Source organism: Coregonus lavaretus (genome assembly GCF_964263955.1).
Source record: "Coregonus lavaretus genome assembly, chromosome: 9".
Lineage (NCBI taxonomy): Eukaryota > Metazoa > Chordata > Actinopteri > Salmoniformes > Salmonidae > Coregonus > Coregonus lavaretus.
In genome coordinates this window covers 32,584,591-32,601,957 of record NC_139996.1, presented here as the reverse complement: position 1 = coordinate 32,601,957, position 17,367 = coordinate 32,584,591, and the positions used below count along the sequence as shown (strand labels likewise).

General features: G+C 42.7%; 1 protein-coding gene across 1 annotated transcript in view; it reads right to left on the bottom strand.

The window, feature by feature from the left end:
- Positions 1 to 17,367, bottom strand: part of LOC311135420 (N-terminal EF-hand calcium-binding protein 2-like) — a gene marked incomplete at both ends in the record, with an annotated part of 129,768 nt that overhangs the window by 66,827 nt on the left and 45,574 nt on the right. The window contains 3 exons of the mRNA XM_084169362.1: positions 12,430 to 12,527; positions 12,851 to 12,876; positions 14,704 to 14,812. Of these exons, the coding sequence (XP_084025488.1) occupies positions 12,430 to 12,527; positions 12,851 to 12,876; positions 14,704 to 14,812 (233 nt within the window). The remainder of the gene's footprint in view (positions 1 to 12,429; positions 12,528 to 12,850; positions 12,877 to 14,703; positions 14,813 to 17,367) is intronic.

The window sequence follows — 17,367 nt, the reverse complement described above, 5'->3', positions numbered from 1 at the left end:
AAATTGATCAGAAAAACAGTGTAGACATTGTTAATGTTGTAAATGGCTATTGTAGCTGGAAATGGCTGATTTTTAATGTAATATCTACATAGGCGTACAGAGGCCCATTATCAGCAACCATCAGTCCTGTGTTCCAATGGCACGTTGTGTTTGCTAATCCAAGTTTATCATTTTAAAAGGCTAATTGATCATTAGAAAACCCTTTTGCAATTATGTTAGCACAGCTGAAAACTGTTGTGCTGATTAAAGAAGCAATAAAACTGGCCTTCTTGAGACTAGTTGAGTATCTGGAGCATCAGCAATTGTGGGTTCGATTACAGGCTCAAAATGGCCAGAAACAAATAACTTTCTTCTGAAACTCGTCAGTCTATTCTTGTTCTGAGAAATGAAGGCTATTCCATGCGAGAAATTGCCAAGAAACTGAAGATCTCGTACAACGCTGTGTACTACTCCCTTCACAGAACAGGTCAAACTTTCTCTAACCAGAATAGAAAGAGGAGTGGGAGGCCCCGGGCACAATTGAGCAAGAGGACAAATACATTAGTGTCTAGTTTGAGAAACAGGCGCCTGACAGGTCCTCAACTGGCAGCTTCATTAAATAGTACCCGCAAAACACCAGTCTCAAAACAGAAATATGACATTTACATAAGTATTAAGACCCTTTACTCAGTACTTTGTTGAAGCACCTTTGGCAGCGACTACAGCCTAGAGTCTTCTCGGGTATGACGCTACAAGCTTGGCACACCTGTCTTTGGAGAGTTTCTCCCATTCTTCTCTGCAGATCTTCTTAACCTCTGTCAGGTTGGATGGGGAGCGTTGCTGCACAGCTATTTTCAGGTAGCTCCAGAGATGTTCGATCGGGTTCAAGTCCGGGCTCTGGCTGGGCCACTTAAGGACATTCAGAGACTCCTGTGTTGTCTTGGCTGTGTGCTTAGGGTTGTTGTCCTGTTGGAAGGTGAACCTTCACCCCAGTTTGAGGTCCTGAGCACTCTGGAGCAGGTTTTCATCAAGGATCTCTCTGTACTTTGCTCCGTTCATCTTTCCCTCGATCCTGACTAGTCTCACAGTCCCTGCCACTGAAAAACATCCCCACAGCATGATGCTGCCACCACCATGCTTCACCGTAGGGATGGTGCCAGGTTTCCTCCAGATGTGACACTTGGCATTCAGGTCAAAGAGTTCAATTTTGGTTTAATCAGACCAGAGAATCTTGTTTCTCATGGTCTGAGAGTCCTTTAGGTGCCTTTTGGAAAACTCAAAGTGGGCTGTCATGTGCCTTTTACTGAGGAGTGGCTTCCGTCTGGACACTCTACCATAAAGAACCTGATTGGTGGAGTGCTGCAGAGATGGTTGTCCTTCTGGAAGGTTCTCCCATCTCCACAGAGGAACTCTAGAGCTCTATCAGAGTGACCATCGGGGTCTTGGTCACCTCCCTGACCAAGGCCCTTTTCACCCGATTGCTCAGTTTGACTGGGCGACCAGCTCTAGGAAGAGTCTTGGTGGTTCCAAACTTCTTCCATTTAAGAATGGTGGAGGCCACTGTGTTCTTGGGGACCTTCAATGCTGCAGACATTTTTTGGTACCCTTCCCCAAATCTGTGCCTCAACACAATCCTGTCTCGGGGCTCTATGGACAATTCCTTCGACCCCATGGCTTGGTTTTTGCTCTGACATGGACTAAAAACCAGTTTTTGCTTCATCATTATGGGGTATTGTGTGTAGATTGATGAGAGAGAAAAAAACAACGTAATCAATTTTAGAATAAGGCTGTAACGTAACAAAATGTGGAAAAAGTCAAGGGGTCTGAATACTTTGGAAAGGCCTTTCCAAATCATGTCCAATCAATTTAATTGACCACAGGTGAACTCCAATCAATTTGTAGAAACATCTCAAGGATGATCAATGGAAACAGGATGCACCTGAGCTCAATTTCGATTCTCATAGCAAAGGGTCTGAATACTTATGTAAATAAGGTATATCTGTTTTTTATTTTTAATAAATTAGCAAAAATGTCTAAAAACCTATTATGAGGTATTGTGTGTAGATTGATGGTGATTTGTATTTATTTAATCAATTTTAGAATAAGGCTGTAACGTAACAAAATATGGAAAAAGTGAAGGGGTCTGAATACTTTATGAAAGCACTGTACACAGTATATAGTTCCTTAATAAATGCTATTTTAAAAATGTTTGGGCTTAATCTTGGGCCCCCCATTGACCTGGGCCCAGGGGCTTCAGCCCCGGTAAGCACCTGCATTAAGCCGGCCCTGACATAAGGGATGGGGAGGGGTGGAGAGGAGAATAGAGAGAAGATGAAAGTGGTGCACACGAAAAGGAAAGAAAGGACAGAAAATCAAAAAAGGAGAACAACAGGCCAGTGTTGACATTTCTTATTGGAAAAGCTGCAAACTTGGAAGGTCACTTAGCAAAATAAACAAATGGTCCTGAGTGGATTCAGAAATAAAGTGTGTGAGTGTTCGTGTTCGTGTGTGTGTGTGTATGTGTGTGTGTGTGTGTGTGTGTGGTGTGTGCTGGCTCCAGGCTTGAATAAATAAGAGGATAATGACAGTAGCTCATTAAGCAGTGTGTGCAGGACGAACAGCAGATGAGATGTGTTTAATGAATTCTCATGTTTTCTCTTACTCCTATCCTCCCCCCATTGGAGTGTCCATTAGTCAATTCCACCTGCCAAAGAGCCAGTCAAAAATGTTCAAGAAACATTTCAGACTTCCTTATTAGCATAACTGCTTTTAAAGTACAGTAGTTGGAATATTCAACACACATGTCCTGTACACTTGTGTATTTATTTGGGTACATATTTGTATGTTGTCTGTTTGGTTATTTTGATATAGTCCAACTGACTGTTATGTGGGAATGGAAGCTTTTCCCCAAAGGAGTTACTGGATCTCTAGCTCAACATCTCTTCCCATCAGCGTCAAATCCAGTCCCTGCCATCCAGATAATCACAGTGAGTCCTGGTGGTCCAGTGCTGGGTCAGTATGTCAGCTGCAGGGTGAGAAATGACTGATCCCTGTTGGGGAGAGAGCTGCCAATCTTCTCTTAATGACAGCCCCTGACTGACCCACAGCCTGCTCTTAGGGGGGATATAGACAGACCCAGAACAAAATCACTCCATGGCAGATTGGCTGTACAGGGATGAGTGCAATCATTGTGACCAGCCTGTCATCAGCAACAATTCAGCCCAGCAGGTAGAATCCCATACAGTGTCTGCTCCACACACTGCTAATGACATGTTCACAGGCAACTATCGAAGATCAAGAAGCTAGCAGGGACACAGGTATACCAGCTAGATTTGGGTATGGCACAAACTGCTTCACTGACATTTCCATCTGTCGCTGTGGAGTGGATTATACCAACAACAATAAAGATTTGTATGCAATACCCAAGAGATTCAGGAGTTTTATTAAATTAATGCAGCTCTTAACTACCTGAGTAATCCTGCAGTTTAACAAAGACAAGGCATTAACACTAGCACTACCAGAAGGAGGCAGAGATGTAAATCACTCACATAGACACCCTAATTATTCTTAATTACCAAAGCTTTGTGTGAAAGTTCAGGGTGCATTATTTCAAGCTCCTGTTTATTAATTACTTAATAATCACTTTTGAGAATTGGTTTGCATATTTAACTTCCACCCTAAAAAGGGGTTACAACTGTCCCTCTAATTGACACGTAGACTTTCACAGAATGAATATTTCATGAAGTGAATGGAAATATAACATTTACATGAATTATAAGTGGTGTGTCCCCTGAGACGTGAAAGATAGACTGTGAGTGATGGGACTCTCAAACAGAGAAGGTATCAATAACTTATTCTATAAACCAGTCAGGTGCTCAAGCAAAGACCACATGGATTTGAGCCTGGGTTGTTAGATTAGCCAAAATGAAATAGACATCAATCTCCTGGGCTTCATTTTCCAGCAAGGCGAGAGAGAACACCTGACATACTCGCCATGGGAAACGCCATAATGGACATAATTGCAATCAAACTCAAGGGATGTGGAATTCAATACTGTGTCCAAAGTTCAAAGGTAGAAAGCAGAACAGCAGGCAGCAGGATTGTGCTGCACACCATAAGGCAGGAATTTTCAGCATGAAAGCAGCCTTCTTTAATGCTCCCTCTTTCCCTGGGAGAATTTCACAATCCGTACAGAGGGAAACATTACATTTTACACTTCAGTCATTTAGCAAACACTCTTATCCAGAGCGACTTACATTTAGTGCATTCATCTTAATAAACAACAACACATCACAATCGTATCAATACATTTTCCCTCAACAAAGTATTTATCAGCGCAAGTAGGAAAATAACTCACGGGGGCACCGTGAGAGTTATTTAAGATACTCTTCAAGAGGTTTCAGACTTACTGAGATCTTCCACCTGTAAAAGGTTTCAACAGCCGCCCTGTAAACACACTTCACGTTAAAGGAGACGTTTAATGTTTAAGTTTAAACATCAGAGCATAGCAAGCAGAGTCAGTGCTGCAAGAGAAGAGAGAAGAACAGGAACAAATGCTGTGAGAGAAGGAGAAAGAACAAAAGAAGAGAAGGAGAAGAGATAGGTGATAGAGAAAAGGGTGGTGGAGGAGGACATGACAGTGGTGGAAAAAATGTATTTTCAAAATCATTGAAGGTGTTCTTGTTTGTAGCCATTCATCTGTGTTTAAACAGAAATGGTTTTCTCTCTCTTGCCCGAGGTCCTGAGGAGGCCACTGCAGCACAGCCAACCATGTGAACACAGCAGCACCAGCAGCAGCAGCACCGCGTAGCGCAGCACCGCGTAGCGCAGCACCGTAAACTTTTTCGCTTTTTACTCTTAATTACTATTTCATCAAACTCTGTATTTAATAAGTTTACCAAGGTCTAAGTTTTGTCCTCACACAACTTTTTTAATTCAACTTATTCAACCAGGAAGCTTTATCTGGACATCTGCAGGACCTCCTCCCGGCGAAAAAAAGAAAAAGCTAAGTAACATTATGCCTTCTCATTGCAGTCGCTGTACTCTTAATATACAAGAGAACTATCACCTTATGGTGAGGATAGCAGAGTTGCAAGTTCGGCTTCAGATGCAATCGTTAAGCAAGGGAAATTTAAGTGTAGGAAAGGATGATACAGCGTCTGTGCCACCAGTAAATAAAGGGAGTAGTGTTAATCCCCTTGTACAGTCCCTGCTGCCGGACAATTTTCTCATGGCTTCTGGAAAGAAATGCTTTCCGCATGCTCAACAGGTGTCGCTCATTCAGCCGATATAAACTGTCAACCGGTTTTCCCTACTAAGCAACAAGTCGGAGTTAGAGTCAGACCTCGAGCCCGAGCCTTCTCAGGTCTCTCCTCCACCCGTTACGGGATCTGAGCCGCCAGAGCCTCCCACCAATAGCACTGACAAATTGAAAACCCTAGTCATTGGCGACTCCATTACCCGCAATATTACACTTAAAAAGAATCATCCAGCAATCATACATTGTTTACCAGGGGGCAGGGCTACCGACGCAAAGCCTAATCTGTACAGTGGCTTGCGAAAGTATTCACCCCCCTTGGCATTTTTCCTATTTTGTTGCCTTACAACCTGGAATTAAAATTGATTTTTGGGAGGTTTGTATCATTTGATTTAAACAACATGCTTACCATTTTGAAGATGCAAAATATTTTTGGGGGTGAAACAAACAAGAATTAAGACAAGAAAACAGAAAACTTGAGCCTTCATAACTATTCACCCCCAAAAAGTAAATACTTTGTAGAGCCACCTTTTGCAGCAATTACAGCTGCAAGTCTCTTGGGGTATGTCTCTTTAAGCTTGGCACATCTAGCCACTGGGATTGTTGCCAATTCTTCAAGGCAAAACTGCTCCAGCTCCTTCAAGTTGGATGGGTTCTGCTGGTGTACAGCAATATTTAAGTCATACCACAGATTCTCAATTGGATTGAGGTCTGGGCTTTGACTAGGCCATTCCAAGGCATTTAAATGTTTCCCCTTAAACCACTCGAGTGCCTGCTAAGGAGTGACGGACTCCATTCAAGCTGGAGGGGTGCTCTCATCTTATCATCAACATAGACAGGGCTCTAACTCCTCAGCTCTACAATGAGATAGGGTGCAGGTCAGGCAGCAGGCTGTTAGCCAGCCTGCCAGCTTAGTGGAGTCTGCCACTAGCACAGTCAGTGTAGTCAGCTCAGCTTTCCCATTGAGACTGTGTCTGTGCCTCGATGTAGGTCGGTCAAAACTAAACATGGAAGTGTTCGCCTTAGCAAGCTCACTGGAATAAAGACCTCCTCCATTCCTGTCATTATTGAAAGAGACTGTGATAATATCTCACATCTCAAAATAGGACTACTTAATGTTAGATCCCTCACTTCCAATGCAGTCATAGTCAATGAACTAATCATTGATCAATACCTTGATGTGATTGGCCTGACTGAAACATGTCTCAAGCCTGATGAATTTACTGTCTTAAATGAGGCCTCTCCTCCTGGTTACACTAGTGACCATATCCCCCGTGCATCCCGAAAAGACGGCGGGGTTGCGAACATTTATGACAGCAAAAAAAAAAAAAAGACTGCGTTTTCATCTTTTGAGCTACTAGTCATGAAATCTATGCAGTCTACTTAATCACTTTTATAGCTACTGTTTATAGGCCTCATTGCCGGATACAGCGTTCTTCACTGAGGTCCCTGAATTCCTATCGGACCTTGTAGTCATGGCAGATAATATTCAAATATTTGGTGACTTCAATATTCACATGGAAAAATCCACAGACCCACTCCAAAAGGCTTTCAGAGCCATCATCGACTCAGTGGGTTTTGTCCAACATGTCTCAGAACCCACGCATTGCCACAGTCATTCCCTGGATCTAGTTTTGTTCTGTGGAATAAATATTGTGGATCTAAAAGCAAATCTTTATAATTCTGGACTATCGGACCACCATCTTATTACGTTTGCAATCGCAACAAATAATCTGCTCAGACCCCAACCAAGGATTATCAAAAGCTGCGCTATAAATTCTCGGACAACCCAAAGATTCCTAGATGCCCTTCCAGAGACCCTCCACCTACCCAAGGACGTTGGAGTACAAAAATCAGTTAAACACCTAACCGAGGATTTAAATTTTACCTTGCGTAATACCCTAGATGCAGTTGCACCTCTATAAACAAAACACATTTGTCACAAGAAATTAGCTCCCTGATATGCAGAAAATACCCAAGACCTGAAGCAAGCTTCCAGAATATTGGAATGGAAATGGCCAGCTTGGAAAGACAGTACCGTGCAATATCGAAGAGCCCTCACTGCTGCATGATCAGCCTACTTTTCCAACCTAATTGAGGAGAATAAAAACAATCAAAAATGTATTTTTGATAGTGTTGCAAAGCTAACTAAAAAGCAGCATTCCACAAGAGACGATGGCCTTCACTTCAGCAGTGATGAATTCATGAACTTCTTAGATGAAAAGATCATGATCATTAAAGAGCAAATTACTCCTCTTTGAATCTGCGTATTTCTCCAAAACTCAGTTGTCCAGAGTCTGCACAGAACTGCCAGGACCTAAGTTCAATGGAGACACTAAAGATTTTTAATCTTGTATCTCTCGACACATTCAAGAAAATAGTCATAAACCTTCCAGCTGCCTACTGGACCCTATTCCAACTAAACTGCTGAAAGAGCTACTTCCTGTGCTTGGCCCTCCTATGTTGAACATAATAAACGGCTTCCTATCCTCCAGATGTGTACCAAACTCACTAAAAGTGGCAGTAATTAAGCCTCTCCTGAAAAAGCCAAACCTTGATCTGGATTTTTTTTATTTTATTTTTTTTATCTGCTTTTATCGAATCTCCCATTCCTCTCAAAACACTCCAGTCTGGTTTTAGACCCCATCATAGTACTGAGACTGCACTCGTGAAGGTGGTAAATTACATTTTAATGGTGTCAGACCAAGGCTCTGCATCTGTCCTCGTGTTCCTAGACCAGGGGTACTCAACTACTATTTGAGAAGGTCCAGTGACACAAATTTCCTAGGTGGCAAAGGTCCGGATGAATGTCGTCCTTTATCGGCGCTGTGGTACAGCGTATTAACAAACGTAGTCGTCTACAACTTCTGAAACATGTTGTTATATAACATGTACATTAAATACATTAAATGAGACTAAGAATTTGAATGAATTACAACTTATTTTGATGTACAACATTGCAGAAGAACAAAAGTGGTTGCATAATTGTCTATGCAAAAAGTGCACTGTGAACCATTGTACATGGGTCTTGTAAAATAAAGTAAAATAAAGTGCATGTTCTCTGGAGAACAAAGGAGAGTTGGATGGAATAATAATAAATAATAATCTGAATGGATGGTACATCACTGTAGGCCATGCAATATTCATGTATAAGTCACTCTGAGAAATTACATTTCTGCTGCAGGCACCATCTTTCCCGAGAAAGTGACAGGGTCACAATCACCAGTCTGCTCCTTCAAAGCCACATTTTCTTGCAGCTCAATCAACTCCATTTGCTGTGATGCAACATCTACCCATCTGAAGATCTGTTTTGCTTCTTCTGACAACTTTGTCACATTTGTGACCAGAAAGGGGTTCTGGATGAGCAGCAGCAGTTCTCTTCCAACAGTGAAGTCATCAAAGCGAGCCTTGAAGTTATCCAACAGCTTCTGGATGAAATCAACATGGTTGGGAACAACTTTGTCTCCCTTCGTTTGCACCAGAAGATTGGGGAAAAGGACAAGTTGTCCTTGGAGATCATTCTTGAAAAGCGAAAGTGATTGGGAGTCCCATAGGGCGGCGCACAATTGGCTCAGCATCGTCCGGGTTTGGCCGGTGTAGGCCGTCATTGTAAATAAGAATTTGTTCTTAACTGACTTGCCTGGTTAAATATAAAATAGAATAAAAACCGTGTCAGATTTTTGTTGTTGTTGTGTTTTCCCAAAACCCAAGCTATCCTCAGTGAACACTTCATTGCACGTTGTTGGGCTGTCAGGGAATTGACAAGAACTTTGGTGGACCTCTCATATTGGGATTTAAATTGGTTAATCTTCTTTGTTCTCACCTCCGTGTTCAGGGGATACGTCTGATCTAATTTACTTTGCCTGGTGTCATTGGCACTTTTCACGAGAGATATGGACTCACTGCATATCAGGCACATTGATTTTGTGCTAGTTGCGGGGAGAATAAATAAATACTGTTCCGTCCACTTGTCTTTGAATATACGGTTTTCAGAGTGAACTTTTTTGGAAAAAGCCATATTAACAAAGATACTGGTAATTAAACCTCCTTCTATCAGTGATATTTACAGTTGAACCGCGGTCAAATCTTTCTGTTTCTTTCTGCCTGCTTGTCCCAAGGTTCCGCAGAAGATATTTTGATTAATGTGATTGGGTAAGACGCAGCCTCTTGTATTTGCATATAACCACGTATTTACTTTTATATAACAAAATGCGATGTTGTCCGGTCCGGATTGACCCTTCTCTGGGTCCGGACCCGGACCGCGGTCCGCCAGTTGAGTTTGGCTGTCCTAGACCTTAGTGCCGCTTTTGACACCATCGATCACCACATTCTTTTGGAGAGATTGGAAACCCTAATTGGTCTACACGGACAAGTGGTTTAGATCGTATCTGTCGGAAAGATATCAGTTCGTCTCTGTGGATGGTTTGTCCTCTGACAAATCAATTGTGTGTTTCGGTGTTCCTCAAGGTTCTGTTTAGGATCACTATTGTTTTCACTATATATTCTACCTCTTGGTGATGTCATTCGGAAACACAATGTCAACTTTCACTGCTATGCAGGCGACACACAGCTGTACATTTCGATGAAAAATGGTGAAGCCCAAAAATTGCCTACCCAGGAAGCCTTTGTTTCAGACATAAGGAAGTGGATGGCAGCACATTTTTTACTTTTAAACTCAAAACAGATCTGCTGTCTGATCTGACAATTGACCTTGATGGTTGTTTAGTCCTCTCAAATAAAACTGTGAAGGACCTCAGTGTTACTCTGGACCCTGATCTCTCTTTTGATGAACATATCAATAATATTTCAAGGGCAGTTTTTTTCCATCTTCGTAACATTGCAAAAATCAGAAACCTTTTGTTGAAAAATTATGCAGAAAAGCTAATCCATGCTTTCTTAACTTCTAGATTAGACTATTGCAATGCTCTACTCTCTGGCTACCCGGATAAAGCACTAAATAAACTCAGTTAGTGCTAAATACGGCTTCTAGAATCTTGACTAGAACCCAAAAATGGGATCATATTACTCCAGTGCTAGCCTCTCTACAGTGGCTTCCTGTTAAGGCTAGGGCTGATTTCAAGGTTTTACTGCTAACCTAGCATTACATGGACTTGCTCCTACCTATTTACATTTACATCATTTAGCAGACGCTCTTATCCAGAGCGACTTACAAATTGGATCTCTCCAATTTGGTCCTGCTGTACATACCGACACGTATGCTACGGTCACAAGACGCAGGCCTCCTTATTTTCCCTAGAATTTCTAAGCAAACAGCTGGAGGCAGGGCTTTCTCCTATAGAGCTCCATTGTTATGGAATAGTCTGCCTATCCATGTGAGAGACGCAGACTCAGTTTCGACCTTTAAGTCTTTACTGGAGACTCATCTCTTCAGTAGGTCCTATGATTGCGTGTAGTCTGGCACGGGAGTGACAAACCACCCTTGCTGTCTCTGCCTGGCCGGCTCCCCTCTCTCCACTGGGATTCTCTGCCTCTGACCCTATTACGGGGGGGTCACTGACTTACTAGTGCTCTTCCATGCCGTCCCTAGGACGGGTGCGTCATGTCGTGCCAGGCTTTTTTTTGCTATACTCAACTTGAGTGGGTTGAGTCACTGAGGTGATCTTCCTGTCCGGTTTTGCACCCCCTCGGGCTCGTGTGGTGGAGGACATATTTGTGGTCTATACTCATCCTTGTCTCAGGGTAGTAAGTTGGTGGTCTGTTGATATCCCTCTAATGGTGTGGGGGCTGTGCTTTGGCAAAGTGGATGGGGTTATATCCTCCCTGGTTGGCTCTGTCCGGGGTGCTACTGATCCAGTTTCTGCTGTTCTACCTACGGCTATGGAACCCTGACCTGTTCACCGGACGTGCTACCTTGTCCCGGACCTGCTGTTTTCGACCCTCCCTCTCTCTCTCACTATACCGTACCTGCTTTCTCAACCTCTGAATGCCCGAGTATGAAACGCCAACTGACATTTACTCCTGAGGTGCTGACCTATTACACCCTCTACAACCACTGTGATTATTATTTGACCCTGCTGGTCATCTACAGTGAGGGAAAAAAGTATATGATCCCCTGCTGATTTTGTACGTTTGCCCACTGACAAAGAAATGATCAGTCTATAATTTGAATGGTAGGTTTATTTGAACAGTGAGAGACAGAATAACAACAAAAGAATCCAGAAAAACGCATGTCAAAAATGTTATAAATTGATTTGCATTTTAATGAGGGAAATAAGTATTTGACCCCTCTGCAAAACATGACTTAGTACTTGGTGGCAAAACCCTTGTTGGCAATCACAGAGGTCAGACGTTTCTTGTAGTTGGCCACCAGGTATGCACACATCTCAGGAGGGATTTTGTTCCACTCCTCTTTGCAGATCTTTTCCAAGTCATTAAGGTTTCGAGGCTGACGTTTGGCAACTCGAACCTTCAGCTCCCTCCACAAATTTTCTATGGGATTAAGGTCTGGAGATTGGCTAGACCACTCCAGGACCTTAATGTGCTTCCTCTTGAGCCACTCCTTTGTTGCTTTGGCCATGTGTTTTGGGTCATTGTCATGCTGGAATAACCATCCACGACCCATTTTGGCATCAAGTACTAAGTCATGTTTTGCAGAGGGGTCAAATACTTATTTCCGTCATTAAAATGCGAATCAATTTATAACATTTTTGACATGCGTTTTTCTGGATTTTGTTGTTGTTATTCTGTCTCTCACTGTTCAAATAAACCTACCATTAAAATTAAAGACTGACCAATTCTTTGTCAGTGGGCAAACGTACAAAATCAGCAGGGGATCAAATACTTTTTTCCCTCACTGTATGTGGATATATTGAAGCAACATCTCAAGACATCAGTCAGGAAGTTAAAGCTTGGTCTCACTGTTCAAATAAACCTACCATTAAAATTATAGACTGATCATTTCTTTGTCAGTGGGCAAACGTTCAAAATCAGCAGGGGATCAAATACTTTTTTCCCTCACTGTAGCCTCCCAACTGTTATTTTATTTTACTGCTGCTCTTTAATCATAAAAATATATTTTACTTATCTATCTATTTTTTACTTAACACTTATTTTTCTTAAAACTGCATTGTTGGTTAAGGGCTTGTAAGTAAGCATTTCACTGTAAGGTCTACACATGTTGTATTTGGCGCATGTGGCAAATACAATTTGATTTGATTTGATTTGAGACTCACCTTCTTGGTGAAGTCCATGGCTCTGAGGATGGACAGGTTGAGAGTCTCCAGGGAGGCCAGTACACCCTCATAGTCACCCATGTGTTTGGCAAAGTAGTCTGGAAGGACAGGGAAGAGGACAGTGGTAAGAGGGGCAAACACACACACACACACACAGGCACGCACAAACACACACACACAGGCACGCACAAACACACACACACAGGCACTTCATATGACTTATGGGATAATGGACTTGCTACGTGATTAATCAATGCAGATATTCTACTGGGATGGTTGGGATGAAAAACTAAACATGGCATATTGACTTCACAGATGAACAATCTGGTCATACATTCACATATCCAACACATCCAAAGACACAAACAAACACCATGTAAAGCTCACAGATACACACACAGATTAATCTGTTAAAACTTACCACAGAGTTCCTTAGTGTCAACATTACTAACACACCACAGGTTAGTTAGGAGCAGCATATGGAGAGAGAGAGGGAAGAGGCAGTAGGAGAATGGGGTAAGAAACAGAGGAAAGGCTAGCATGCAACACAACATGGATCTACAGTATAACCCTCTATATCTATACTTCTCCATCAGGGGGGACCAGCAGGTGACAAGATCCAAATTTAAATCAGAAGCGTATCTGTGCCCATGAATTCAGCTTCAGGTCACTAAATCGTTATTCATTTTGTATCTTATTCTTTGGCATGAAACTGCTACAAATCACTGATTACACATTTCTACAAAGGCGGAACCAGATTGATGAGGAGCAGGAATAAGGAGAACAGTTAATCTTTGCTTGCTGTGGTCCGGTCAGTCGATAAATCAGATTGGCATTAAATAGCAAAAGCTTACATTGTAATTTAACGTTCTAAACAGGCCAATCAATTACCCCCCAACAGTAACTGGTTATACTGTTGAGTAATGGTGAAGGGAAGGAAACTTTCTGATAAAATCTAAAGATGTATTTTATTTAAAAAAGTCCTGATTAAAGAGACATTTTGGGGAACCATTAAGTTATTTCAATCGATATTCTAATGAGAGAAAGCATTTAGTGTCAGAAAATAACAAGGTTGCTGTCATGGATAGCCAGGGGTAAAATGCCAGCCGGAGGGCCAGTGAAAGAAGATGAAAGAGAAAAAGGAAGAGAGGGAGGAGATAAGAGGAGAGACCACAGGTAACACAGGAACTGGACGACTGTCCTTAGTCTCTGCTATTCTTTCATCATTCTCTCTCTTTTCCTGGTGCTTCATCTTTCTCTCCATCATTTTCTTTTTCTATTTTTTTAATCTAAAGGTGTCATCAACAAAGGCCTGTCAGCTAAAGGTTCCACCAGTTCCACATCAAAAGATCTTGAAAAAGTGGATGTGACATTTATGAGTATAGATAAATTGTATACTTTTGCAAACACACACACACAAACACACACACACTTATGCACACACACTTACACACACGCACGGTCACATGCACAGTCACGTACGCACACGCACACACATACAGACACACTGCAGTCTTTTTATTGTAGCTCAGACTTGTGAAATTTCCACGTCAATGTAAAATACTTTATTTGAACAGTCCATAATTAGAAAGCAGATGATGATCTACATATTCCAGATCAAATTCATGTAGATCAGAGGCAGAGTTGGACTACTGTATAGCACAGGTTAGCGTTTTCGTCATGAATCGTGTTCTGGAGGCAGCTCTGCAGAGTGCACAGCCACAAAGTCATAAAATCAGATTTTAAACCTAACCCTAACCTTAACACTAACCTTAACCACACAGCTAACCCTAATGCCTAACTCTAACCTTAAATTAAGACCAAAAAGCTAATCTTAGTTTTTATGAATTTTTACAATATTGCCAATTTTGTCTTTGCAGCTGACTTATCTAAGGGGAAATCGCTCAGTTCTGCCTCCAAGACAAGACTCATGACAATAAACGTCAATCTGCTTGTATAGCACTGCACAGCACAAATACACATTCTTATAGGATACGCCCATTTGTTCACATATGCAGACACATACGCACACACACGTCTTTTGCAGCCCTATATGTTAGTGAACAGGCTACTAGCATGAATAGAGGGGAATAGAGGTTCTGGGATGCCCCAGCAATAGATAAAAGTAGATCGAAACTAGAGGATAATTTCAGTAAAAAAATTCAATAGTTTCACATAGCTTCATTGGTATCTCCACCCTGGGGTCCAGACCCATAGTGGTCCGGTCAGTAGCTCTGCTCTGCTGTTGCAGTGTGATGTGATGCTCTGTCTCACCTGGTGTTATCGGAGTCAATGGTGTGAAACAGCTTCTCCAGTTCCTCCTCGTTCAGCGTCCCGTCGGAGAAGAATGCCTGGAACTCGTCCAGAGACAGCTTCCCATCATCTGCAGGCAGGAGAGGAGGAGAGGAGCAGAGGAGAGGAGGAGGAGAGGAAAGGAGGAGACATCCATCAAGTTAACAGCTGCCCTTAGCCATGCAGCCATTAGCCATGCAACTACACACACCATGATCACTGTCATTACCACTGGGTTCATTGTGATTATCATACACACAGTGATCAATAAACATAATCTTTAGCATTATATCATTATCGCCATTATCACCTTAATCATCACCAACAATGTCAAAATCAGCATAATGATCGCCATAACAATAATCATCATCATCGTCATCATCCGCATCATGATCTATCAAAATCACCCTGCAGTCTTCGGGCTCAATACTGAACCATTATTGATTATGATATAGAATTTACACAATGCTTTGGGCATTTGCGAACTGTAAGATCAATGAAGTGAAAATAATTTGAGGGGCTACCACTTGCAGAGCTTTTGTTACGGGCCTGCTCTCTGCTGATCAGTTATCTCAGAATGACTCTAGACTGATGTACAGTACTGCTACATGGCCGAACAGGCATCTGGAGGTGGGAGAGAACCTGCTGCAGACTCCAACTGAAACAGGGCCACCCTGGACCCACTGAGGCCCTTGACCCAGGAACAGAACCAGAAACAGACCTAAGTCCCAGTACCAAACTTAGTCCCCAGCCCCAGCCCCAGCCCCAGCCTTAGTCTCAGCCCCATCTCCAGCCCCAGATTCCAAGCACAGTCCCAGCCAGGAGGACTCCAGTCAGCTTTAATAGGACTACAGGAGCCTGTGGAGCCGTGCTGTGCCCTGGCTCACCATGTGAATGGGAAGCAAATGAAATATTCATACCACTATGTTTGCCCTTGAAGCTGTTCAACTGGACTTTTGGCTATTGGACAAAGTGTGGGCAATAAACTCCAGTGTATGAAAATGACTGCAGTGCAAGCCTAAAAATAATGAGTTATTTTAGCTATTGGCACCGACCAGAACTATTGGGACGTTTAAAGAGAAAATATTTTGAATCCGGTCCTTTGAATTGAAACGACAACTGGCTACAGCAGCACATCCCCCCTCCACCCCTCTCTCTCTATTTCTCCTCTGTATCCTATTAATATCCCTCCCCAGTTCATTCTCTTCTCTCTACCTTTATCATTGCTCTTTCTGTCACCCCCCTTTCTCTCTTCTCTCCACTGTCACTGTCATTTGTCTCTTTGCCTTTGAGAGACACGCATAGGCACATAAAAGCTGAGTGAACTGCTGGAACGGAGGAGGATGGATAGAGAGCAGAGACATCTCTCTACTGAACACAGGCTCATCTCTAAACTAAAAGGGTTCTTTGGCAGTCCCCATCGGAGAACCCTTTGAAGAACCCTTTTTGGTTCCAGGTAGAACACTTTTGGGTTCCATGTAAAACCCTTTCCACAGAGGGCTCTACATGGAACCCATAAGGGTTTACCTGGAACCAAAAAGGGTTCTACCTGGAACCAAAAAGGGTCCTCCTATGGGAACAGCTGAGAACCCTTTGAATCCCTTTTTTCTAAGAGGGCACCCCTCCTCTGTGTCTCCCTGTCTTACCCCATTTCCTGCGAGGGGTAGAGCCTCAGAACAGCACAACTGTACCACTAGTTAATTAAACACTGACCCACTTTACCGCATTACTCCCCACTAAGGAATACCATTGCATGAAAAAGCATGCCAGCCCAACCCAGCCATCCTCTACTCTAAATTAGAATGTGCTGAAGCTCAGTGGGTACAGTGGGTTAAGGGCTGGATAGGTTCTGATGTGGGCAGATCACAGGTTCCAGCACTGCCTCTATTCACCAACGGGGAAGAGAACATTCTCTGTGTTCCAGTTTAATGGGTGGACTATCACTCATATCTTAGAATCAGGATCTGATAATAACAGACTGTAAATGCCAAGCTGCATGAAAAGCTCTGCTCAGATGGCCACGTTTTTCAGATTACATTAAGAGCCCAGATAAGACGGAACATTCAAAGCAATGAAAATACCTCATAGCCAGTGGTGTTATTTGGTGATAAAAATGGATAAGTGTGTGCGTGTGGGGAGGGATCTGAAGTGAGGACTGATAGGGATATATCAGACAGATGGGAACAGTTCTGCTAATGTGTCTGAGTGGGCAGACAGGAATGGGGACGACACTATGCAGACCTCACTGCTACTTACAAAAGGGATGCAATTAGCACTTTTTACTTCCAGCAGGGCTCTCACATCCTGAGCTCTTCTAAGAATAAGAAGAGACAAACACTCTGTATTTCATGTCTATCCTTTATCATTCTTTTTTGGGGCGCTGGGCTGCATGGTTGTCATGGCAACCAGAAAAAGTGAGCTGACCCTCCTTGGGATGTCTCAATCTCACTCTGTCCGCATCTCTCTCCTTTTCCTCTATTCCCCATCCTCCTCATTTCAAATGACCCGATCCAGGTAAAGGGTATAGAGATATATTCATTAATATCCAGTGACCCATCTTTTCTCTTTTTTATCTCCTGGACTAATAAAGGACCTTTTTACAGTTATTATCTCCTGCCTGAGGTGGTCCATGTCAGGGATCCATCC